Here is a 22,636-nt window from a genome sequence, read left to right as displayed (position 1 = left end):
ACTAGTTAGCTAATGTTAACTAATGAACCTTATTGTTAAGTGTTACCCTTTATATAAATGTATCTGTATACAATAAAGCCACAATACTTCCAGCCGACAGCAAACATTTATTTTGCCTATGCCGCAATATGAGGTCAATCCGGCCCTGTACATGATTCTGATTTTTGTTGACAAATTGGTTTAACAGTTGTTGAATAAACAACTAAACTGAACTATTATGCCTGTCTATCTGCTTGACTGACAGTTTTATTGATCACTGAGAGAGCATTGACTTGGTATGATATTGGTTCAATATAAAAATGATTTAAAAAAAAAATCAAAAATAGCTTAGATGTAGTAAACTACTTTTGCCATGTTCCTGTAGCTTAGCTTGCTACATTTCCCAGGGCTGTAGCTTTAGTGTAGTGAAGCTTCATTTAATGAAGAGTAACTGTTAGCTTAGCTCACTACATTTCCCAGGTAGCTTGCCCAACACTGCTGATTTGCTCTTTAACAAATATGTTTTCTTGTTCTCTTATTCTTATCAATGTAAAAAATATATATATTTATATATATATATTTTTTCAAGATTCTTAGAAAATTTGAAAATGAAATATTTTGTAACACTGTAAATATCAATTTTACTTAATTTAATGTGTCCTTGCTGAATAAAAAGTATTAATTCCTTTCACAATAAAATAAAATATTTTACCAGCCCAACTTTTGAACTGTAGTGTAAATGTTCCTAAGAAATGTGTCTGGTCAGCTTCCATAAGTTTGATTAGTGAACTAGCCATTCTGATAAAAAAAAAGGTCAAGATTTGGCTGGTTAGAGTGACCCTGTAAGCCCTCTGCTGGTAGATGCCCTAACTACACCAACAGAAGAAAAAAAAAACATTTTAGTATAGTTGAGACTGGTTTTTTTTCTAGCCTTTTGAAAGCTTAACAATGTTCTTTTTGTCCAGTGTTTGCTGCTTTTCACGTCACAGCTTAAGATAGTCACTAGTGAAGGGTTTGGGACTGAGCCCACAAGCATAGATGGAAGATTTCAAACTGTGTTTTTCCAGGAGGTCCTGTGCCATGTGCCACTAAGATAAGTAGGAATGCTATTGGATGGCTCTCACCAGGTGTTATAGGTGTTATAGCCCTCTTTGGTCGAGGCAACCCACCAACTAGTGTATTTTAAAACATTTGCAATATACAAGCCTAGGTATTTTTTTTATGAAGCAGGGGTGGTAACAACAATATTTTTTCCCCTCTCTCTCTCCCTTCCTCGCTCTTATGTTTTCTCACTATCTTTCTCTACCCTGCTGGGACTGATATGACTGTAGGATGTGAGGAAGGCCGCAGCTGAGGTAGCAGTCCAGAATGCACTGCCGGCAGAATTGGATAAACTCGTTTATTGGTATTGTGTGTCCACTCAGAGAGCATCAGTGTGTAATGAATGGCAGAGCACAGCTACTGCAGTAAACTCTCTCTCTCTCTGTGTCTTTCAAATTCACATCCAATGGAGCTTTAATGATGTCACTGTCCAAACTATAATATTGGCAACGCAATGTAGAGCAATTTCTAAATATAACGCAATCCTTTCTTCCTCTCTTTCATGGTGCACGGTCAAGCAGGTGACCCGCTGGCTGCAGGTTCAAACCCCAACTGGGAGCGAATAGAGTGTTTTCCAGCAGCTAGATAATTAACCTGAATTCTTCTGTGTATCCAAGCGCATAATGGACAACTGAGAGCCATGTCAGCGACTGCAGATAAGGGCATCTGCTCTGCATTCTGATTACAGTTATAGAAATAACGCTGATAATGATGTGTTATTATCATCAATTATCTTCTCATATTATGGAAACAGAAAAACATGAGTTAAAGAGATTGGATGTTTGTCTAATCTGTACTGACAGTGCAGCAATTGTTGTGTCTGTGTTGTAATCATCAAGGTTCGAGGCTTGAGAAAGTGAAAGCAAGAAAAACCTACACAAAACATGTCTGTCTGTCAGGGCCAGAGATGAAGGAGCTAATGAACGCGACCACCATCCATGCATCGACTCTGTGGTTTTATCCTATTTTACGGCTTTTTTTTTTAAAGCGATTTAATTGGATTTCATCATCCTGACAAGTGCTTTTGGACAGATAATTATCACTGGTGCATTGTCCAGTGCTATCTCTGCCTCTCTTCTCAGTGGCCTTTGTGTTTAAACATGCCTTCTATCCAGATAAGAGCATGAGACTACCATGCAAATAATCATCTCTGAACGTGCTTTAGTGCACTCACCCGAAGAATCTCTTACCACGGGAAATAAAGGATTAGACTGCAGTGGACGCTTTCCCTGCGTGTCTCTTCTCTCGTTTTCTCTCTTGCTCTCTTTCACACCAATGCGTAGTTATTAGTCAGACAAGGGATTCCAACATGGTGGAAAATATTGGATCTGGATCAAGTGTAGCCATGTTATTCAACACCAGTGACCATTTCTACAGGGGGCGGGGGAAAAGCTTCCGGAATCAATGTTGTAAGAAATATCATCCATTTAAATAGAAATCAACACCGCATACACAGACCAATATAAAATTGCAAATGTACCATTCCTCAGTCCCAGGTGGATTTGTGCATGTTACACCACATCGTTGAGTTTATTTCAAGAAGTTTATTTCGCAGACGGTTAAACCGAAGACTGATTCCGTGGGGCACTTGAAGAGCTCACTTTTGTCTGAACGCATTCAGCGCTTCTTTCTATTCCTCGTCATCCTTAACTACATTCTGGTTGATGCTGTTGCTTTTGAGACTAATACAAGGAGGCTCTTCTTTCTCACCCCCATTTTATAGACTTACGCAATTAAGCCTTGTTCTCTTTAGTGCCAATATGAAACAGCGGAGAACATCATTTCTGCCACTGCCAAAAAGCCAGGGAGAGCTCAATATTCATGAAATATTCTAATATCCTACCTTCCCAGTGGGGTGAAGACAGTGAGAGAAATAATGATCACTGCTCATGTCAGCCAGCAAAAGCAGGAGAGAGAATTATGCAACAGCATATCTCTTCGACACTTTTTTTTTGGTGGTTTCTCACTTTTTTCCCCGGTAAGTGGATTATTCTCCAATCCAGGACACAAGAAAATTAATGTTTTCCATCACGACTACGAATAGTTTTGAAGCCTCGGATATTAAACACGCTTGCCACTGAAGATGTGGGCTGAACAATTTGAACATAATTGGTTTGCTGGTTTCTCCAAAACTGCACTATGTAGCAATTCTCTTCAGGGGTGGAGATAAAGAGTGGAAGATCTTATTAGGACTTGTATTTTGATGGGGTCAGGAGTTGAGCCTGCTCGTTGACATCTCAGTAAGAGCGAGGCCGTCTTGGGGCTGTCGAGGGGCTTGACTGACAAGCCTCTGACAATGAATGCTGGATTTGAAGAATTGATTTAGTTGTATCTTCTTGTTTGTTTGTGCCAGGATGTGATGCATGATTGAGTCACTGACAGCTCAAAACCAGAGAATTAGAGCAAGCACATCATGACTGCAGGACTGTTCCTTCGTTTCCTGCCACCCTTCTTGTACAAAAAAAGCATGTCCTGTTGATTTCAAATGCAAATTGCGATCGTGATCAGGGTATGCGCGCAGTAAGTGATATTAACTGTAGGTTTATAAAAGCAAAGCTCTAGCAAGTCTGCCCCCAGGCGTCTTTTCTGCTGCGACACATATCATGGTCAAATATGAAACCGTGTTTTCTCTTGGTAGTTTGTAACTTGCATTATGTATGAATGGTGTGTCTGAATAATGAAACTTGATTGTAAGTGTAACAACACACCACTGCAAGGCTGTGAAGGTGTTAGTGCGTGTGTGAATGTATACCTCTCTAATGGAGCTTAATGGATTGCATTCAGATCTCTAACGCTTTAATGGGGTGAGATGTCTGAGAGGTCTTTGTCCTTGTTTCACTCTCTTCAGCTGAAACTTTCCCACTGACCCACAGAAGAGACTGAGTCCAGGTTGGTTTGTGCTGATTTTGTGCTACTCTACCTATTAGTTTGGCTGGTCAAGCTAGTCATGAAGCATGGCAGGGAAGCCAACGTCCTGATGGTTTCCTCAACGCTTGCTGAAATGAAGTATTGTTAGCGAGATTTCAAAACAAGATCTTCTCAGTCTGTCAAATCTGAAAATTATATTAAGGAAATGAAAATATATGAGGCTCGGGGCAACTTCAGTCTTCGGGAGATTGTTTGCCTTTTTATTTAAAGTGCCTTCAATTTTAATATCATCAATATTTCCAAATAAGCCTCAGCAAGTGCAGAGCTGTTGCCCATTTCTCCATGGCAACAAATGGTGTGCTTCACAGTTACCATGCAAAGCCTATGACAAGGCAATTACATCATGCAAAGTTGATTTTTCATCGCACTAAGAGAATGAGCCACTTCATTACTGACACCTCAGAAATCTGATTGGCCTTGTTGGCCTTTGAATGAGCAAAATAACAACTTATATTTGCATATTGAAAGATGAAGCAAGATGAAGGAAGGGTGAAAGAACACAAAGGACAGAACTAAAAACTGAAGCACCACTGTAAGAAAAAAAAGTAAATATATTTTATCTATGATACAGGGCTTCTTTGAGTCACATTGATACTAAAAGAAATTACAATGTCTAGTTTGAAACACAATATTCCCTCAAATGTTGTCCCAACTAACCTATTCATATTAGGTTTCATATTGTACAGTAGTAATTAACCTTAAAGGAATAATTGAACTAGTTGTCAATGATGCAAGTAAATTGCTTTTCATATAAATGATACATGGACAGCTCTCTTCTCAGAGACAATGTTGCCAAAAAAAAAAAGAAAATTTAAGAAAATAAGACTTACCTCACCAATATAAGCCTAAATATACTATATATGTCATTGTACAGTCACACGCTAATTATTTATATTTTAGAACTGTTACGTGGTACATACACAAACTTATAATTTAGGGATAATTTCTTCATTTAATATAAAATGTTTAACACAGTAAAAATAATTAATACAATTTATGCAGCATTTTTTTTTTCTTTTTTCACTTCCTGAACCAATATATTTTTCACTCTGCACTCACAGCAGGTACAGTGAAACTGTGAATGGCTCAATAAATCAGTAGGGATGTGTGGATTTATCCTAAAATGTTGATACTGTTTACGAGTGTTTTGAAGGATAGTTCACTCAAAAAAATAATCTGTCACCACTTAATCACCCTTAAGTCATTCTACACCTCTATTTTTTTTTTCTCCTGTAAAAAGCAAAATATTATATTTTTGGGTGAATTCTTACTTCAACTAGAGATTTAACTGGTTTAGCATTACAAAAAATGCATATAATAAGTTATGAAGTGAAATCATGTGCATGCATACATACAGTTTATGGCCTCTGAAATTCAAGTGATCATAGTAGAAAATTGTAATTCACTTATTTTTTAGTTTATTAATTGCTAGCCATGTTGTATTATTGGCTAAATTAGACATTTTAGCATTTTATGAACAAATTTAAATTGGTCAAAGGGACAACTTAAGACAGTTGTGAGAACCTCAGGGGAAAATGCATTATCCTGAAAAAAAAATAAAAAAATAAACTTTTCCACCCATTCCTTTTTTACAGTGTACATCTACCACTGTAAAGGAAAACAGGTAAAACCACTCAGATGGGATAGAGGAAGGCTGAAAGAAAGAGAATCATCTAGGAGTTGCAGCAGCAGGAGAGAAATGGGATAGCACATTATTGAGAGAAGCATTGGTGCTAAGCTGCTTATTGATAAAAGCACTAATCTGCCTGGCGGAAGGTAAAGGAGCCTGGAATGAGTAGTGATAAAATATTTGAGCTAAAGGCAATGCCATAAGGGAGCTGAGCCTCTACATAGCTTTCCCTAAAGGAGCTTCTCATTTTTTATTAAGTGCAACTCTGACCATCGGTGACTCAAAGAATGTGTTTCTGTCAACGGTGAAATGAGACAGGGCACAGAATACAACTGCCACTGCCTTTCATATGCTCAGGCAAACAGCTAGAGATATGGAGAATTTCACTCTCTATAGGCCTGTCACAGTTATTACAAAATCACCTGATTGATCTGATCGTAATTATCAAGCACTTTAAAGTCCAATCTCATATTACCATCCACAGTTTAAGCCTATGTGGAAATTCCATGAAATGTCTTTATACTGTACCTCAATATATCACTATAATATAATATCCAGGTTGGCTGAGTTTCAAAAAGCTGCGCTCTTAATGGAAAGTGAACTAATGATCGTTATTATTTGTATGGCAATTATTCATAATTGTGTCAGCCCGACCTATCTACATTCATCCTTATCGTAGCTTTCTCTTCTCGTATCATAAGCAAGAATGTAATATGATGAAATCAGAGATGCTCTGCCTCTGGCGCAATAAAAAAAATGACAGCGCTTCGTAAACACCCATGTTGAAAAATGCTTCCAAGACAACATTCGCATAAATCAAGCTCCTTGTGCTTGTGTGCAGAAATATATTTGGGAGGAAATGAATCTGACTGTGAACACTTGCATATTACCATAATCATTATCATTATTGTCATCCTTGTCTTCGACGACACTATCATTAGTCGCACATCTGTGTGCTACTGTGGTGCGCTGCGCTTCACTGTCGAACAGCTCAACAGCCTCAGCCATCTCCTTCAGTGACAGAGAAACCGTCTCCTGCCAGTGAAGCACCTCCTGGGGTAGGGGCTGTAATCCCTCTTAACAGGTAATCATTGGGATGTTAGATCGAAATCGCCAACAACACGTACAGGGACCGGACCAGAGGCGTGAAGATTTATGCAAGGCCTTTCCACTACTCGAAACTATACGTTTCTGAAAGAATTTGTGTCCTTTTGAGATGAAGGGAGGAGGAGAGAGAGACAGAGAGAGATGATCCAATTCTACTGTGTCAGTTCTGCAGGGCCCATCCCAGCGTGCTTGTCAAGATCATGAGAATCGATTAGCCCAGACTGAAAATGTCATGTCGGTCTCATTTATTTGAAGTAGAGATCCAACAGAGTGGTGATATCTAGTGAATCATTTTGGCAGAAGAACCGGCTTGAACATACTAAAATTGGTTGGTGGCCAAAATGTGGTTTGACTACAAAATGGCTAAGAAAGAACTGTAAACCGTCCTTCGTGGCTATACCGTCTTATCGCTACTGGACAAGATTACTCATTTGGAATATGTCTGCCCGGTGCACTAAATCCCGAGCACTTGTCCAGGTCAATCGATTCTGAAGTGTCAGCCAAGACCAGTCAGTCCTAAGTGCCTGCAGAGACTTGTTAGTCCCAGTGAGACCCTCCAGCGAGACTCCAAGAGCAAACAAGAATGCATATCTGACCCACCCTGTTGTCTTCACGACATCTGCCATGTTGACACAATAATACTGGCTGTAGGTGCAAGGAATTTCTTCTTTTTGTGCTAATTTCCCTCAGTGTGAGTGATCTCTGTAGAATATAATTGCAAAGTATTTCTTGATAATTGCTTAGTTGCTCACTCCCGCAGGCTGGAGGCAGAGAGGGTGCCTCGAACTCTTGAATCCCTGTAAGTGCAGCAGTTGTCTTCACGCTGAGCATGAGCCTGTGAGGCCTTCGCACCTGACAGTAGATTGGTCCACCGAGAGGGAGCTGAGTGCCGGCAGTATTGTGCTCTAATGAGGAGCAGTCTGAGAGTATTATGGGCTGTATTCACTGAGGGGAGATCTGAGAGGGTGGGCGCCAGGTTTGAGGTTTACGGCTGCATTCTGCTATGGATATTAGCCAGAGCTGGGTTGAGCAGATGCTCAAAATGTGGGATTCTGAGAAGGGCCTAGAGGCAGCCTCCATAAAGGCAAGGCTGCTTCACATAGAGAATATGTGAGTAGGAGATGAACCATACAAAGAGTAGGGAGCTCTAAAGGTACTGAATATTTACTCTTTTAGCTTCTCTTGGTGCCGGGGCTGATTTATGGCCATATTGGATTTGTTATATAGAGTGCATAATTTAGTAAAGTGAAAAAGGAAAAGACGGTGAGGAAAAGGAAGAATGCTCTGTAGAAAGGCAACATTTTGATGGTAGATCTTCTTATCTTAAAGCTTTGCTTGCCAGAGAATATGAGGCGTGTATGGTAGATATGAAGATAGAGAGATGGAGTGGAGATAGCAGGAAAGGGCTTGGCTTGGAGCTATTTTTCAGCTACAATGCTTTGCTAGCCTGCACATCAGTGCTTTTACTTAGTTTTGCCGTGCTCTGGATGGTCAAAGCAGTCTGACTGAGTGAGGGTGAACTTAATCTTATAAATCGTATATCAGGTTATGAGAAATTTTATACCACGTTATCTGTAGTGTATGACTGTATCACAATAGCTATTTGTCCTGGAAAATGAACTAAAATCGTTTAGCGAATTAAAGGTAAAGTGTGACATTTCTGCACCATTAGCTGCATTACATGGAATTGCAATCTGTTTGTTTGAGAGACCCAACCGAGGTCTGGATATATAATTAATGTCTGAACCAATGGTGTTAGTTTGGGACAGAAGTACCTGTTTGTTCAACCAGTTTTTTTAAATGTGTTGGGGCAAACATTATTTTTTGCAATTGTGTTTAACAGCATTAGTGGCAAAGAAATCACACACTTCACCTGTAAATACTTGCAAAACAACAACAACAACAAAAAGAATAAGTTCTTAACATTTACATAACGTAACAACATTACGTTCAAAAGTAACATTAGAAAACCAATAGTTCCAATGCTAAATTCCAGTTGGCCAAACCACATTTGAAGCCATAATGAAATAGCCAATATATTGTAGACACATCTGTGACCAGCGTTAATGTTAAATGGATCGTTTCCGAGGACCACAATAGAAATAACAAAAAGGCTTTTTTGTGTATTTTATCCTCAACAGTTTTGAAATGTATATGAACTAGTATTTTTGGACTTTTTTGTATTATGTTTTACATTTTGTCATATAAAACAAACAAAATAGTTCACACAAAAATAAGAAAACAAAAATAATGACTTTATTCAACAATTTCTGTGCATGTGCTTGTATTGCGTGTGCATTCCTTTGCTTGTTAACAAGGCACAGCGCATCAAGGTTCTATGTCAGAATATCGGCTCCTGTGTCAGCAGAACCACACGCATGCTTCATGGTACTCTTGGAACAGGGCTCTAGACTACCACCAAAATGGTCGCTTCAGTACGCTTTCGTGTACAGCCTGGTTTAAGCCACGTTCACACCAAGAACGGTAAATATAAAGATAACAATACTGACGTCCACACCAGCGGACTATTTCGTCAGTTTTTTCTAAGTGCACACGTGCTTAAAATAAAAATACTGATAGTAGGACTAATTCTAATTGGGTGTCAATGATTTTATCGTTCATCAGATGAAAAAAATAATTCTGGAAGTGATTCCAACGATATCGTTTCTCTGTGCCTTTATGGTTATAGCTGTGGTGTGAACTCTGCTATTCTTTAATATTGAGAAAGATTTTTTAGAACTAGATCTTTATCGCTATATTTATAGTTATTTTGTGCTCGTGTGACCAACTTAGAAAGTTAGTCACAAAAGAGCGACCAGTGGGAATAATGAGTCTAGAGCCCTGTGGAAGGAAGAAAATAAAAAAAGAGTGTTACTCTTGGACACGAAAGAAAATAAATTGTTAAAAAAGTCATTATTTTTGTTTCTTTGCACACAAAAAGTATCCTCATAGCTTCATAAAATTAAGGTTGAACCACCAATGAACTATCTTAATGATGCCCTTACTACCTTTCTGGGCCTTGAACATGGTAGTTGCATTGCTGTCTATGTAGGGTAAGAAAGCTCTCGGATTTCATCAAAAATGTCTTAATTTGTGTTCCTAAGATGAACAAAGGTCTTATGGGTTTGGAGCAATATGAGGGTGTGTTTTTGGGTGAACTAGGCTATCTCTTTAAGGAAATTACTAACAAAAGCATTTTTTTATAATAAAGGCAAAAAATATGCAACAAAATACTAAACAATTTAAATTAAAACACTGTTTTAAAACATACGACACAAGATCATTAACAACTCACAAAGCTTTTAAAGAAAAAAATCTATGAAGAATATGAATATTTGTTTTGTTTTGAATAATCCATTTACACTCAATAATGCCTGTGATTCCACCACTTGAGCTGTGTGAGCTGAGCAGTAAATGAACATCGTCAAACCCAATAGCATCCTACACATTTTCTGAATAATCCAAGTCAGAATGTAGGTCACATTGTCACAGACAATAAAGAAAGCATAAATTCTTCTTTGACTTAAATAATGTTATCATCATCAAAAAAAAAAAGTGAAAAAGGCAAAAAAAGAAGAAGTGAAAACAGTCCAACATTGCATATAACTAAATTCTACTGGAAAGTTGTGAAACGTATAGGTAACTTAAACAAGTAAACTGTGCTTCACACTGCTCCCTTTATAAAACTTCCTCCTCATCAGTAAAAGCAAAGCAGTCATGCATATTAATAGGCACAGATGCAAAATCTTTGCCAGATGAGACATTTTTACCATCTCTCAATATATACCATAACCTGCCCAGCCCCAAGAGTGTTTTGAGTGTTTTATGAGTGTTCTTCCAACACACTGGCTCTTGCAAGGTTAAGAGATGTGTTTCACTAATTAAAGCCCACCCCAAAATCCAACCTGAATCCCTGCCTCCCAATCCTCCTCCCTCCAGTAGGAGATGAAGGGCAGCCCATGGTGAAGAGGGGGAAAACGAAGTGTTATCTCCGTCTAATAAGGCATTTTAATTGTATGGGTTTAATTTAAGCATAGATTTACAGCTTCTCAAGCTCTCATCACGCCCATTTAAAAATAGCTGGGAAGGTCTCTCCCTTGATCCCTGTCTGTGTGCTATGTCTCTCACTCAAGGCTGTTACAGAGAGAGAGGAACACATCACAAAAAGGTGTTAGATCTTTGCCATGACCAAGCTAATTATCCACACTGTACTTGATGAGCCCATGCAGTCCCCTCGGTAACTGTCACACAGCCTAACACGTTTGGAGGTTATAGGGAGAGAGTTTTGGGAAGATCCATGAACTGTGAAAGACACACGCACAAACACAACACACAGCAACACATTCAAACAAATCGCTGCTCACGGAGTCAGGCCATGCCACTGTGAATTGAGCATTGAGGGGTTTTTTCACACCTCAGGAGAAGTCTTTCCGAACAAACAAACTCCTCTTAATGAGTTTTTTACGGACCAGGAAGGAAAGCAGTGAAGCTAGTCATCATGCTCAATCCTCACTGGCAATAAACGGCAAACAAGGCCACTGTGTTTACACTCATCAGAGCTTAAACTGGGAGAGCTTGAGCCAAGGATGTCACACGCACCTGAGCACATTGCCACGCGCACTGAGTCAACGGTGAGCATATTACCATTCGCTCTGTCACGCTTCACTATCCACATCTGTCACTCAGTTTGGCTGAGATTTTAATTTTTTATTTTGGTCAATCTGTTAAGCCTGATGTGGGTTTGGGATGGGATGGAGGGGGATCCCTCACGAGTTCACATCTGCCAAGAGATGTCACACGAGTCAACATCTGTCCCTTGTTTATACACCTATCAGTCAACTCTCACAGATACAAATATCCATTTATGTAACGTATGTTACCGAATAAGAATCTGATCGGTTAGGTGGACTTGCTGAAACCAGTCCACACAGAGGAAACTCAGCCCACATTCACAAGAACGGAATACATGAGTACATGCAGAAGCCTAGAAGTACACACACATAGAAACAATACACACCAATGTAGCACGCTCTCCATAGCTGGAGTCTATTGTCACTTCCATGCCATATGCTGTCCATCACGGTGTGGGAGCTGCCGTGGGTAACTATTCTCCCCAGTCAGTGAGTCTGCAAGGCCTGCACTCTCCCTGACTGTCATCTAGCATCTGCTGGCTTTATCAAACACCAGACTGGTACTGACGGAGTCAGGACCCATGTGCCCTTGCTTTCTGTCTCAAGCCTCTGCCCAATAAACGTCACTACCACTCTCAGTGGAGATTACACTCAATTTGAAATTTCTTATGTTTCCCTTTGATCCACACACAAATTGTGGCACCAATTGGTTTACTTTTGTTTCCACTTGGATTCAATCTGAAATTAGCATGTTGAATTGGCATCGAAATGGGTCAGACTGAATTGGCATCTGAGCCAAAGAAAATGACTTTGGACTTATCCAATAGCAGCAGGTCACACAGGCCCCTCTCACTGAGTAGATCAGATTTCATGAGAAATCTGAGAAAACATGAGCTCTAGCAAATATGCCCATTTTGCTCTCTACCCACACTACTAAAATACAATGAAATTATTTAATGTCTGGACCTTTGCAATTGAAGTGTATTTTCAGACAGTGAACTGGTGGCCAGAGAATATATAAAAGGGTACATGATGCAATACAAGAGCCATTTTTGACACCTTTTAAACAGACAGATTATTGTATGGCAAGATGGTCTTTTCATGTCATACACTGTGAATTAACCCACAACAAACAAAAAGAATAGAATAATATTTAGCAAATAGCAAAATATTCATTTATCAACACCCACTACTTTAGCACGAGTGCCACTCTGAACAAAATTGAAATGACCCATATCAGCAATTGTTAGCAAAACCAATTTTTCCATCACAGCATTACACATACAAAATCAGAAATAAAGATTGGTACCGTTTTTGTGCTGTATTTTGGTTGATTGGTCTTGTAGCTGTAATCCGAGTACTGGTCTGAGCCCGTGGAGTTGTCATCACCGCCTGTTCCCACAAAGGTGTTGGCAGCAGGGAGCTCCTGGACAGCCTGATGCTTTTGGGAGGCAGATGGGGACTGGGCCTGGAGCTGGATGGAGGGCAATGGGGAATTGGAACGGTAGTGCCTGCCTAGGTCAGGGCTTCCAGGCGGATATGTCAGAGGCAAATGGATCCTGGGGCTGTCGTTGACCCCATCAAGGTTAAATTTCAGACTCTTTTGAAGGCTGACTTCCTCATCCTCTCCAAGAGGTTTAGGTGACTTTGGTGGCTTACCTTTTTTACCCTTTCTCCCCTTGCCACTTTTTGGCCCTTGCTTGGGGGCATACAAATCTTTGGTCTCCTTCTTGCCAGCCTGATAACCACTTTTCGCTTCTCTTTGAAGGCGATGCCTGATAAAGACCACTACAACAATCACAGTGACCACTCCCGCCACTCCAGCTAAACTGCCATATACGATGTTGCTTCTTTGGGCAGCCAAACCGTAATCTGGGTCTCCTGCAATGTCCATGTCCAGTGGGGTGTACAAGCTATGCCCCACAAGTGCCTCCACGTGACTTACATTGGCAATGGTTTCATTTACGTAAATGTGTACCAAGGCAATGGCATGACGGGAAGGTTTGCCCCTATCGCTCACTTTTATCACCAGTCGATGCAGACCACTGTGTTTCCGAGTTAGTTCCTTGGTTAATGTGATCTCGCCATTAGATGGAGAGATGTAAAAAAGGTCATGTGGATTTCCCCCAGCAATGCTGTATACTAGCTCAGCATTGGAACCAGAATCAATGTCCTCCGCTTCGACCACTTCCACAACACTGTCTGGAGCAGCCATGGGAGATAGACGTATGAAGGATGAGTTGGATGGTTTGGTGACAACAGGTGCATTATCATTCTCATCGAGGACATTGATGGTCACGCCAACATAGGATGATCTTGGTGGATCCCCTCCATCTACAGCTTTCAAGCGGAATGTGTAACTGCTCTCCTTCTCTCTGTCAAATGAGATACTGGACAGAATAGTGCCAGTACCATTCTGGATCACGAATTTGCCTACATCAGGTTCCACGGAAAGTTGCACTTGAGCATTCTCACCCTCGTCCATGTCCTGTACTGTTACCATGCCAACAGGGCTAAGGGGTGGCATGTTCTCCAAGACTGAGAAGCTGTATCCACTCAGCATGAACTTGGGATCATTGTCATTCCGATCAAGTACCTTGATTACAACTGTGGCGGTACCCCTGTGACTGGGAACCCCTTTATCTGCTGCAGAAACACGGAACTCATAGCGCTCCTTGTGCTCACGATCAAGAGGGCTCCGAGCACGTACTTCACCTGAGTTAGGGTCAATCTCAAAAAGTCCCCTTGTTGAAGAGTCCGCAATAATGCTGTAGACCAGCTCTGCATTAGTGCCACTGTCTGCATCTGAGGCGACTACATCTACCACCTTTTCTCCTGGCTGGTTCTCCTCAGCAAACTCTACTTCAAACAGAGTCGGTGAGAAAATGGGGGAATTGTCATTTGTGTCAGTCACTTGGACTTTTAGCGAGTTAGTGCTGGACAGAGCCGGATTGCCTGAATCCACTGCCACTATCTCCACCCGGTAGTCCCTAACCCTTTCATAGTCCAGAGGTGTTGTGGTCTGCAGAAAATACTTCCTCTTGTTGTCAACTGATGAATCACTGGCTGGCCGAAGCTGGAAAGGAACATCACCAGCAACCACACAGGTCACCACGGCATTCTCTCCCTCATCCTTATCTGAAACCTGTACCAATGCCACTGCAGTGCCTACAGGCATATCCTCTGAAATGTTTGCTACTCCATCACTATGGGTCACAAGACCAATGCCTCGAATCTCCACTGCTGGTGCATTGTCATTCTGGTCGGTCACATCAATAGAAACATATGTTTTAGAACTTTTGGGTGAGGGGCCTTTGTCTCGTGCAACAACGTAAAACTTCAAATTGTTGATCTCCTCGCGATCCAATGGGCCTTTGACATATATGATGCCTGATGAGCGGTCTATCCGGAGAAGTTTTGGCACAGGATCAATGGCCTGATGTAACGTGTATTCAATCTCACCATTAGGACCCAAGTCTGAATCATTCGCCTTCACCTGCAATAGAAAATATAGTAATTAAAACTTGACTTGGACTGAAATCAATTAAAATGTTAAGTACTAAAATAACAGCAAAATGCATTTTACACATACTCAAGACAACATACAAAAAATAGTGCAGGACAAGACTGAAAAACAACATTCATTAGACACTACATTAAATATTGGGTATTTAAACAAAGTGAATCTATTTATAGCACAAAACTAGGAACATAGTCAAAGCATTGCATAACAGGATTTCTGGAGCATAAGCTATCTATAGAGAGTGGGGTTCCTTAGAAACTTCACGGACTACTCAGATCATTTCAATAACCTAATATTTCAGATTCAACTTTAATAGTTTATAGTGATTTACTTATTTAACCAATTGAACATGTATTTTATTTAACCAAATGAATGTGTATTTTCTTAACTTATTTATTCTTTAACTAGATGAACATGACGTACGTGATGATCAAACTGGATTATTGTAATAATTAAGGAAAATGAATTTGGTATGTCAGGCCCTGCTCCACTGATGTAAGGCATCAAAGTAAAGAACAGACAGCTGGGAGGTTGGAAAAGCAGCGCTCATTAAAATTTCACACTCCAACATGATGCAATAGGCAATTTATCTTGCCTTGTTCGGATCTAAAGGTTGACTTAGCATGTTTGCCATTTTACCTGTAACACAGAGTGTCCAATTGGGCTGTTCTCTGCAACCTCTGCTTCGTAGGAGGATTTTTCAAATTGGGGTGCATTGTCATTGGCATCAGCAATGACGACCCTCAGCAAGGCACTGCTGTGGCGAGGTGGATTGCCTCCATCCACAGCTTTGATGGAGAGATCGTAGGAGTCTTTCCGTTCTCGGTCAAGGCTTCCCAATACAATGAGTTGAGGCAATTTTTCACCTCGGTCCTCTGCAACTTGCAGACCAAAGAGTGCTACAGCCTCTGGTCCTGCTGTTAGGGTGTAGTCAGCTACTCCATTTCTCTCCGTATCTTTGTCAGTGGCCAGTGGAATTGAGAAGAGTGCCCCCACGTGGGTGTTCTCTGGAACTGAGAGGGTAAGGACAGGTGAGGGAAACTGTGGTGTGTTATCATTGATATCCTGCACTTCGATCCTTCCCTCTATCAGGCGTGGACTCTGATTCTGAATGAGATCTGTGACGGACACCTCAAACTCCAGAAAGCAGGGCTTGCCTTTATTACGACAATCCTTCAGTGTCTCTCTGTCTATGGGGATCTCAGTTGTAAAGATATCTCCAGTTTTGCCATCCACCCGCAGATAGGGAGTGCCCACCTCCAGTTTGTACAGGTGTCCAGTGTCTGGTAGGCCCTGGTCAGCTGCCAGACTGCCAATCAGTGTGCTCGGAGGTTGTTCCTCATGCACGCGGTATAGAATGCCACCCACCGCACCACTCAGCAAGTCCAGGAACAGTCCCCACAGCAGAAACAACACCACAGGGAGATCCATGGGCCCTTGGAGAGGTAACACCTCAGTCTGCAAAACAGTGTGAAAAACATGTTAAATTGTAAACAAGTATGTCACGCGGTACTCTTTTGAACAAATATAGAAAAACAAACTTCCTTTTTTTCTTTTATTTTAATTTACTTTACCAGTGAGGGACTAGCCAAGGGTGAAACAGAATGCACACAGCACATACTGTTTTGTGAGCACTAAATCCAAGGCTAAGAGTTGTAAAAGCTCTCCGGAAAATGCCTCTTCCCCCGACACCACTAAAAGCCTCCTCTCTCATTATCTTACATTATTTATCATCCTCATTTTTGAGCAGATGATTACTTGTATGTAAAGAAAGACAAAGAAGACCTACTGTACAAATGTCGTTCAAAAAGGTGTTTGAAACCATCAGCCAATAATTTAGTAGCATGACTGCTGCAAAAATGCTTAATTTCTTAAATCTGGGAGTTAAATCATCTCTATTAATACCACACAGGAAAATGTTAATTATCACTCTTTTGAGTGCCTGTCCAAGCTAAGCTGCTTTTGAAAATTAATGATTTAGAACACGCAATAAGACACTTCTTAATGGGCTTTTTAATAAGAAGGTATGGGTTACTGTTAGGCTCGAAACAACAGCTCAGCAAACTTTGTGCTATTTACAACATAAATTAAACCATATTATATGTAGTTTATAATGCACTTTCCTCAACATATGCTTAATCCAGTGCATATTCACAGTCAGTGATGGGGCTATTATTTTGGATGACTTCCCTTTAATGAAGGTTACACTCATTTGATTGACCCATAACGTAAAATAGGCAGTTTCTCAATGCAAAGTGCTGATGAGACAAAAGATACGAAGAAGACTGCTAACACAGCAAAGGAACCATTCAGCATCACAGAATGTAGGCTGAAAGATTCCACTCAGTGAAACACTGGTATATTAAGACGCTGCACTCCCAGGTCACAGAGCACCTGAAGGCCAGCCCTTATCTCAAAGTACAGATTTATTCAAGACAGATGAGAAATATCTGACTTATCAAGGCTCAGAAGTTTCAGGCTAATTTACACACTGTATTGCTCTCATGTTTGATTTTCAACCTGCTAGGCCTCCTCATTAATCACTATCCTCTATTTTAGCATCTGCTTTGATCTATATTCCCCTGGATCCAGGTTTCTCTCCTTTTTAAGCACCAAATAGTTTTAGAGTTTAATTATTTCCTGAGTAAGAAGATGTTGTGTCTTTAAATGACAGTAGACAGTTTATTGAGCTGGGGCACTTAATGCAGTGGTCTTTGAAGCCCCTGTATGTTTATATGCAAAACATCCATGTAACATCTAGAATGGAGCACGAGTCAAACCAGAATCGATACAGGCTTTGCAAGCGGCCATGATACAAAGGAAAGTAAATAAGTGTTATACAAAATAGCTAAACACAAGAATGCATATAAATCCAATCAGAAATCCAATTCCTTCGTATCTGTTAAGATTTGGAGTGCAGCATATTGATGCACTAATTGCCCAGGTATTGATGTGTCCTCTTTTTGCATTTGCAGGGCAGCCTCCTGTCGATTTAGCTGTGCTGATAGTGTATAGGGTAAAAACATGATTAGGGACTGTGGCATAAAGCACAGCCTCTGAAGGCCCAGGCAATAACTTGCGCTCATGGCAGTGGGAAGGTGGACCCTAGTAATGCATTGAAACTGGAACACTGGATCTACTGCTACAGATGTGAAAATCCTCATAACGGTGATTATATGTTGGCCCGTACATTATGACCTAGTAGAGAAAATGCAATTTTGTGGTGTTTTGGTGCATTATGGTTTTTTGTTCTTCTCAGAATTTATAAACCTTAAGGGCTTTAAGTATGCTGCTCCAAGTCATTGACTAGTGCATGTAATGATTTGTGACAAAAAAAAAAATAAAAACTAGGCAATAAAACTGCCTATAACAGAGGAACCTTCAAGCCAATTCTACTGTATAACCACTCAATTCAAACTGAATAGAAATTCACTGACACTGCACTGCCCTACAAAGACAAAAGCACAATAACTACACATTTAGTCAAAAGTGGGTTATGACCGAAAATGGGTCTCTTAGTCTATGATCTGTCCTCTGACAGACAGGTCTAGCTGAACTATCCTCAGACTCAGAGAAAACAAGAGTATAAAATCAATCAAAAAACTTTGAAGCTATTTTTCCTCTGTTCTAGCATTGATGTAGTTATTGCATTTTGCCTTTGTTGGGGCGGTTCACAGGGAAGTGAACACATTTTGTTGAAGAAATGTGGAGGGGGGGTATTTGATTGCTTTTTCATGGCACCTTTGACAGGTTGTAGAAGCCTTTATTTTCATTTTTCAATCCCTCAACAGCCACAATAAATTGACACAGATTCATACATGGATCCAGCAAATCATAATAATAATCATAATAATAATAATAATGTAAAACACGGAAACACGCTTTACATAAGAGACTCTTCAAGCAGCCCAAGAGCATAAGCACTTCATCTCATCCCGATAAGAGTCTACAAACACTCAACAAACTATTTAAGTGCTGTTGATTTTTAGCTATTCGGAGTCCCTCGTGAACAAAAGGTTATTATAATAGCTCTGAACTCAAGTGTAAGCGCCAAAAAATATGCTGATGAAAACATTAACTATAGGGTTTGTTTCAAAGACATCAGTTAGTTACACGCTGTGGAGAGGCAAAGAGCAGAGCATATGTTCACTGTGTATTTCTTCCCTAGTGAAGGCTGGTAAACGCCTAGACAATCTAAACGAACCAGCCACATTTAGCCAGTGTATCAATCTCACACAGTGCTGAGAATATTCAAAGGTCTGTTGAAAATACAGCACAAGCACTTTCAGACAGAACCCTCAGTACATTTCAAGCCTTGCTTACACTGCACAAGATGCCTGCAACAATTTCAGAAATGAACATGCATGAAAGCCACCCTAAACAAGTTCTGAAGTCATTTTCACTCTGCTCGAGAGACTGATAGTTCATGCAGACATTTTATTTTCCCTGAAGTATTGTGACCTTTTATTTTTCTGCAGTGCTGTAAATCATCTGTTATCACATTCATTCAGGTTCAACAGGTTTAGCATTTCAGCTCAGTCCAATTAAATCAGTTACCCATATTATTAGCCATACCTTTCCCTGTGGACAAACGCTGGGTCATTTTACAGGCAAATGAATTCAGTAATGGCTGTTTAAGACCATGGACTATTTTTATCCTTTGCACAAGATCATTAGGAGTAGAATCATTTCTTATTTTCCAAGTTCATTATTAGTTTTCATTTTAGTGATATGTGATCATATATGTAGCAATAATAATAATAATTATTATAATTGTTATTATATCACTTGGGGTATGAACGATTTTTTTTTTTTTTTTTATAAACCCCATAGATGCACGCCATCCGTTTCCTTTGAGCTCAGACAGGGTTGTGGGTGGAGATGGTGGATGGGGGAATCCTGTAATCAGTCTTACAGGGATTTGACCAAACATTGATCCTGCTGTTGACCCAGCCAGTCCAGGTGGGCGCTCCACTGCGATTTCCTTTATATCTGCAGCCCTGTGGAATACAATCCAACCCAGTGCAGCTAGATGGCGAGTTATTAACGATATATGTTATACATGACTTGCAGTTGCGCACGGCAAACAGCACATTCAACTGGTCGTTCGTCAACTATCTTCATCGCAGCTGTTTTCCTAAGACTAGATGTTCGGTACCTTAAAATACGCACCAAAAGATCTGCAAAACGTTTGCTGCACTAATACATACGATTCGTGAATTCGCGTCGCATTAAATACTAGTGGCAACAAACAAGTGTCATTTGGTTATTTGTATGTAAACCTAAACAGCCCGATTGATTCTGCAGCACAATAAACCCCGTCTAAATCGAATTGTGGTTCAGAATCTCTAAATAATAAGGGCTGCCACGCAATTCTCTGACATCGATACGTAATCTTTCAAAATCACTATAGTTTCTGCAACGGCATTCAGCCGTGTATCGAATATTTAAATATGACCCATAGACAAATCGAACATCCCCCTCTGCTTTATTCATTTTCTAGTGGCGTCAATAAAGTTCGCTGCCTACCTTCGTCGATCACTTTTTCCTGTCGAGACCGAGGCTTCTTGTCTGAGGATCACCTAACGTTACAGCTGACGTTTCCTTCGTGGTTACACGGACCCCTAAACACCTGCTTTACAGAATCCAGACATCAAGAAAACATAAAATCCTTTCGTTGGAAACCAATCCATAAGTGGCCGCGTTATTTTTCCTCGCCATTCCCAGGACTCCGCGTCAGTTTGATAACGTCGGCACTCATTTAAGTGTTATTGAATTAGAAATCACGGCTGATGATGGGTGTTGAAATGTCTTTTCTGTTGTTTCTCAACACAGGAACAGTTTTAATGCCAGCAACTTCCCCCGTTTCAGTCCATAAATCCTCAAACACTCATTTAAGGAGAGTACAGGTTCTCTCAAAATCTACCACACTCGTTATTCGTTACGGAATGATAGCGTAATCTACCGGAAATAATGTAAAAATGTAACAGTACATGGCAGAACGTATGGAGTCGGGTTTTCCCCCTTCGCTTTCCTCAGAAGTAGACTATCAACGCAGTTTTGGCACAAGGATCTTCTCCGCACAGGGTTAATCCTGCATTTCTATGCATGTGAGAGAGTGAGTGAAGAGATTTCTCAGCACCGCGCGCTGTTCCCCTCTAGAAGCGCGCGCAGGCGGACGCGCGAAGCGAGAGGAGGTGGGGCTCTCGCGCGCCACAGGCTGTTTGATGAAAAAGGCACAATTAGGTTAGGAAAATAGTATAATTGTTAATAGCCTAATATATATGGCCCATATCCTTTTTTATTGTGTTTCATTACTTTCTATTAGCAAATCAGATTCGTGAACAAATCGGGTCAGACCTTTTCAATGAATTATTTGCACAAAAACAGAATTTGACCGAATCGGTTCACGAGTCATTGATCTTTGAACTGTCTCGTGTTCAAAACGCCTACTTCGGAACGAGAAATGTGGTCTGATGGTAAGAGCCTTTGGACTGAATTGAGGATTTAACCGATGGACCTAAATGTGAGTAACTTAAATTGCCGAAAATCAGTTAGGTAGCCTATACAAACGAAAATTTCCAAATGTTGCAAATGTTTCTATAATTTAATAAGCGGTTGACTAGGAAACTGGGCTGGTAGGCATAACATTACACTAAGCATGCCTCAAATGTAATCAAAAGTGTCATTTTCGAGCACATGGCATGGACCACGTGATGGCATTATAAAAATAATCGCTTTTGAACCAGTTTTTGAAAGTGTTCGGGAGAAAACGATTCGCGTAGCCTATAGGTGAGTCCTATCCATCATCATTTCTTTTAGCAAAAGTCTTTATCTGTTTTTTTTTTCTTTCTTTCTTTTTTCTTAATTTAATGAGCTGTTAGTTTTAAAAAGGTGGCTTCAAAGTCTTTAAGCATCAGACCCAAGGGTCACCCACGGAGCTCTGCTCGCTCTGTCATTACTTGCTCGTGCATGGATCATAATACTGAGCAATTGGGTCGTAAAATGTGATGAGTATTGATCGAGTTGGAATCGCATCCAATGAACAAATACAGTTTGATGCATTCAACAGTTAAGAGCTGAGCGCTCTTTGCTCTTTTGGCGCCACCCACGGGCGTTTGAATGTACACACGGCTGGCAAAGCGTGTTCACGTTTGCTCTAATCTACCCCATAAATCCACTCCCCCATCGCCCACGCGCGCACACACACAGACAGAGCGGCTGTTGTTGTTCTCATGCTGAAGAAAGGATGCTAGATTGTGTAACAGTTGGTGTGAAGAGAAGGCTAGACATCATCCCTGAACATACTGTATAGAAATGAGCACATATAGGAATGAATGGAGATGTGTGATTAAGCTTTGAATGAAAACACTTAACAAGAACAACAGAAAAGAAACATCTACTCCTTCATCTGTTATATGTTTATTTTCTTGTTTAAATTAGGGGCCGGTGTGGGCTCATGCCATAATTACATAAATTAAATCATAATGAAATCAAAAAACACAGTCTTGTGTTACAGTACACTCTCAGAAATAAAGGTACAAAAGCTGTCACTGGGGCGGTACCTTTTCAAAAGGTACATATTTGTACCTAAAGGGTCCGTTTTTGGTACCTTAAAGGTATTAGTACTTAAAGTGTACATATTTGAACCTAATAGGTACAAAAGTGTACCTTTTGAAAAGGTACCACCCCAGTGACAGCTTTTGTACCTTTATTTATGAGAGTGTAGCCATGTTT

At 40.4% G+C, this 22,636-nt stretch overlaps 1 protein-coding gene across 5 annotated transcripts in view; it reads right to left on the bottom strand.

Annotated features, from left to right (window-relative positions):
• Nucleotides 1–21,065, bottom strand: part of pcdh1a (protocadherin 1a) — an 89,736-nt gene extending 68,671 nt beyond the window's left edge. For 4 of the 5 annotated variants that reach the window (XR_009273188.1, XM_058789939.1, XM_058789935.1 and 1 more), the window contains exons 1-4: nucleotides 20,429–21,065; nucleotides 19,815–19,899; nucleotides 15,539–16,357; nucleotides 12,686–14,872 (exon numbers count right to left, since the gene is read on the bottom strand). Coding sequence is in view for 4 of the 5 variants with exons in the window: in XM_058789939.1 (XP_058645922.1) it covers nucleotides 12,686–14,872; nucleotides 15,539–16,357; nucleotides 19,815–19,832 (3,024 nt within the window). In the remaining variant the exon portion in view is untranslated. The remainder of the gene's footprint in view (nucleotides 1–12,685; nucleotides 14,873–15,538; nucleotides 16,358–19,814; nucleotides 19,900–20,428) is intronic. The other variant, XM_058789936.1, reaches the window with a different exon arrangement.
• Between the last annotated feature and the right edge of the window lie 1,571 nt (nucleotides 21,066–22,636).

This window comes from Onychostoma macrolepis, chromosome 10 (genome assembly GCF_012432095.1).
Source record: "Onychostoma macrolepis isolate SWU-2019 chromosome 10, ASM1243209v1, whole genome shotgun sequence".
In the NCBI taxonomy this organism is placed as follows: Eukaryota; Metazoa; Chordata; class Actinopteri; order Cypriniformes; family Cyprinidae; genus Onychostoma; species Onychostoma macrolepis.
Note: the sequence above shows the minus strand (reverse complement) of the source record. Positions and strands in the feature narration are given on the sequence as shown.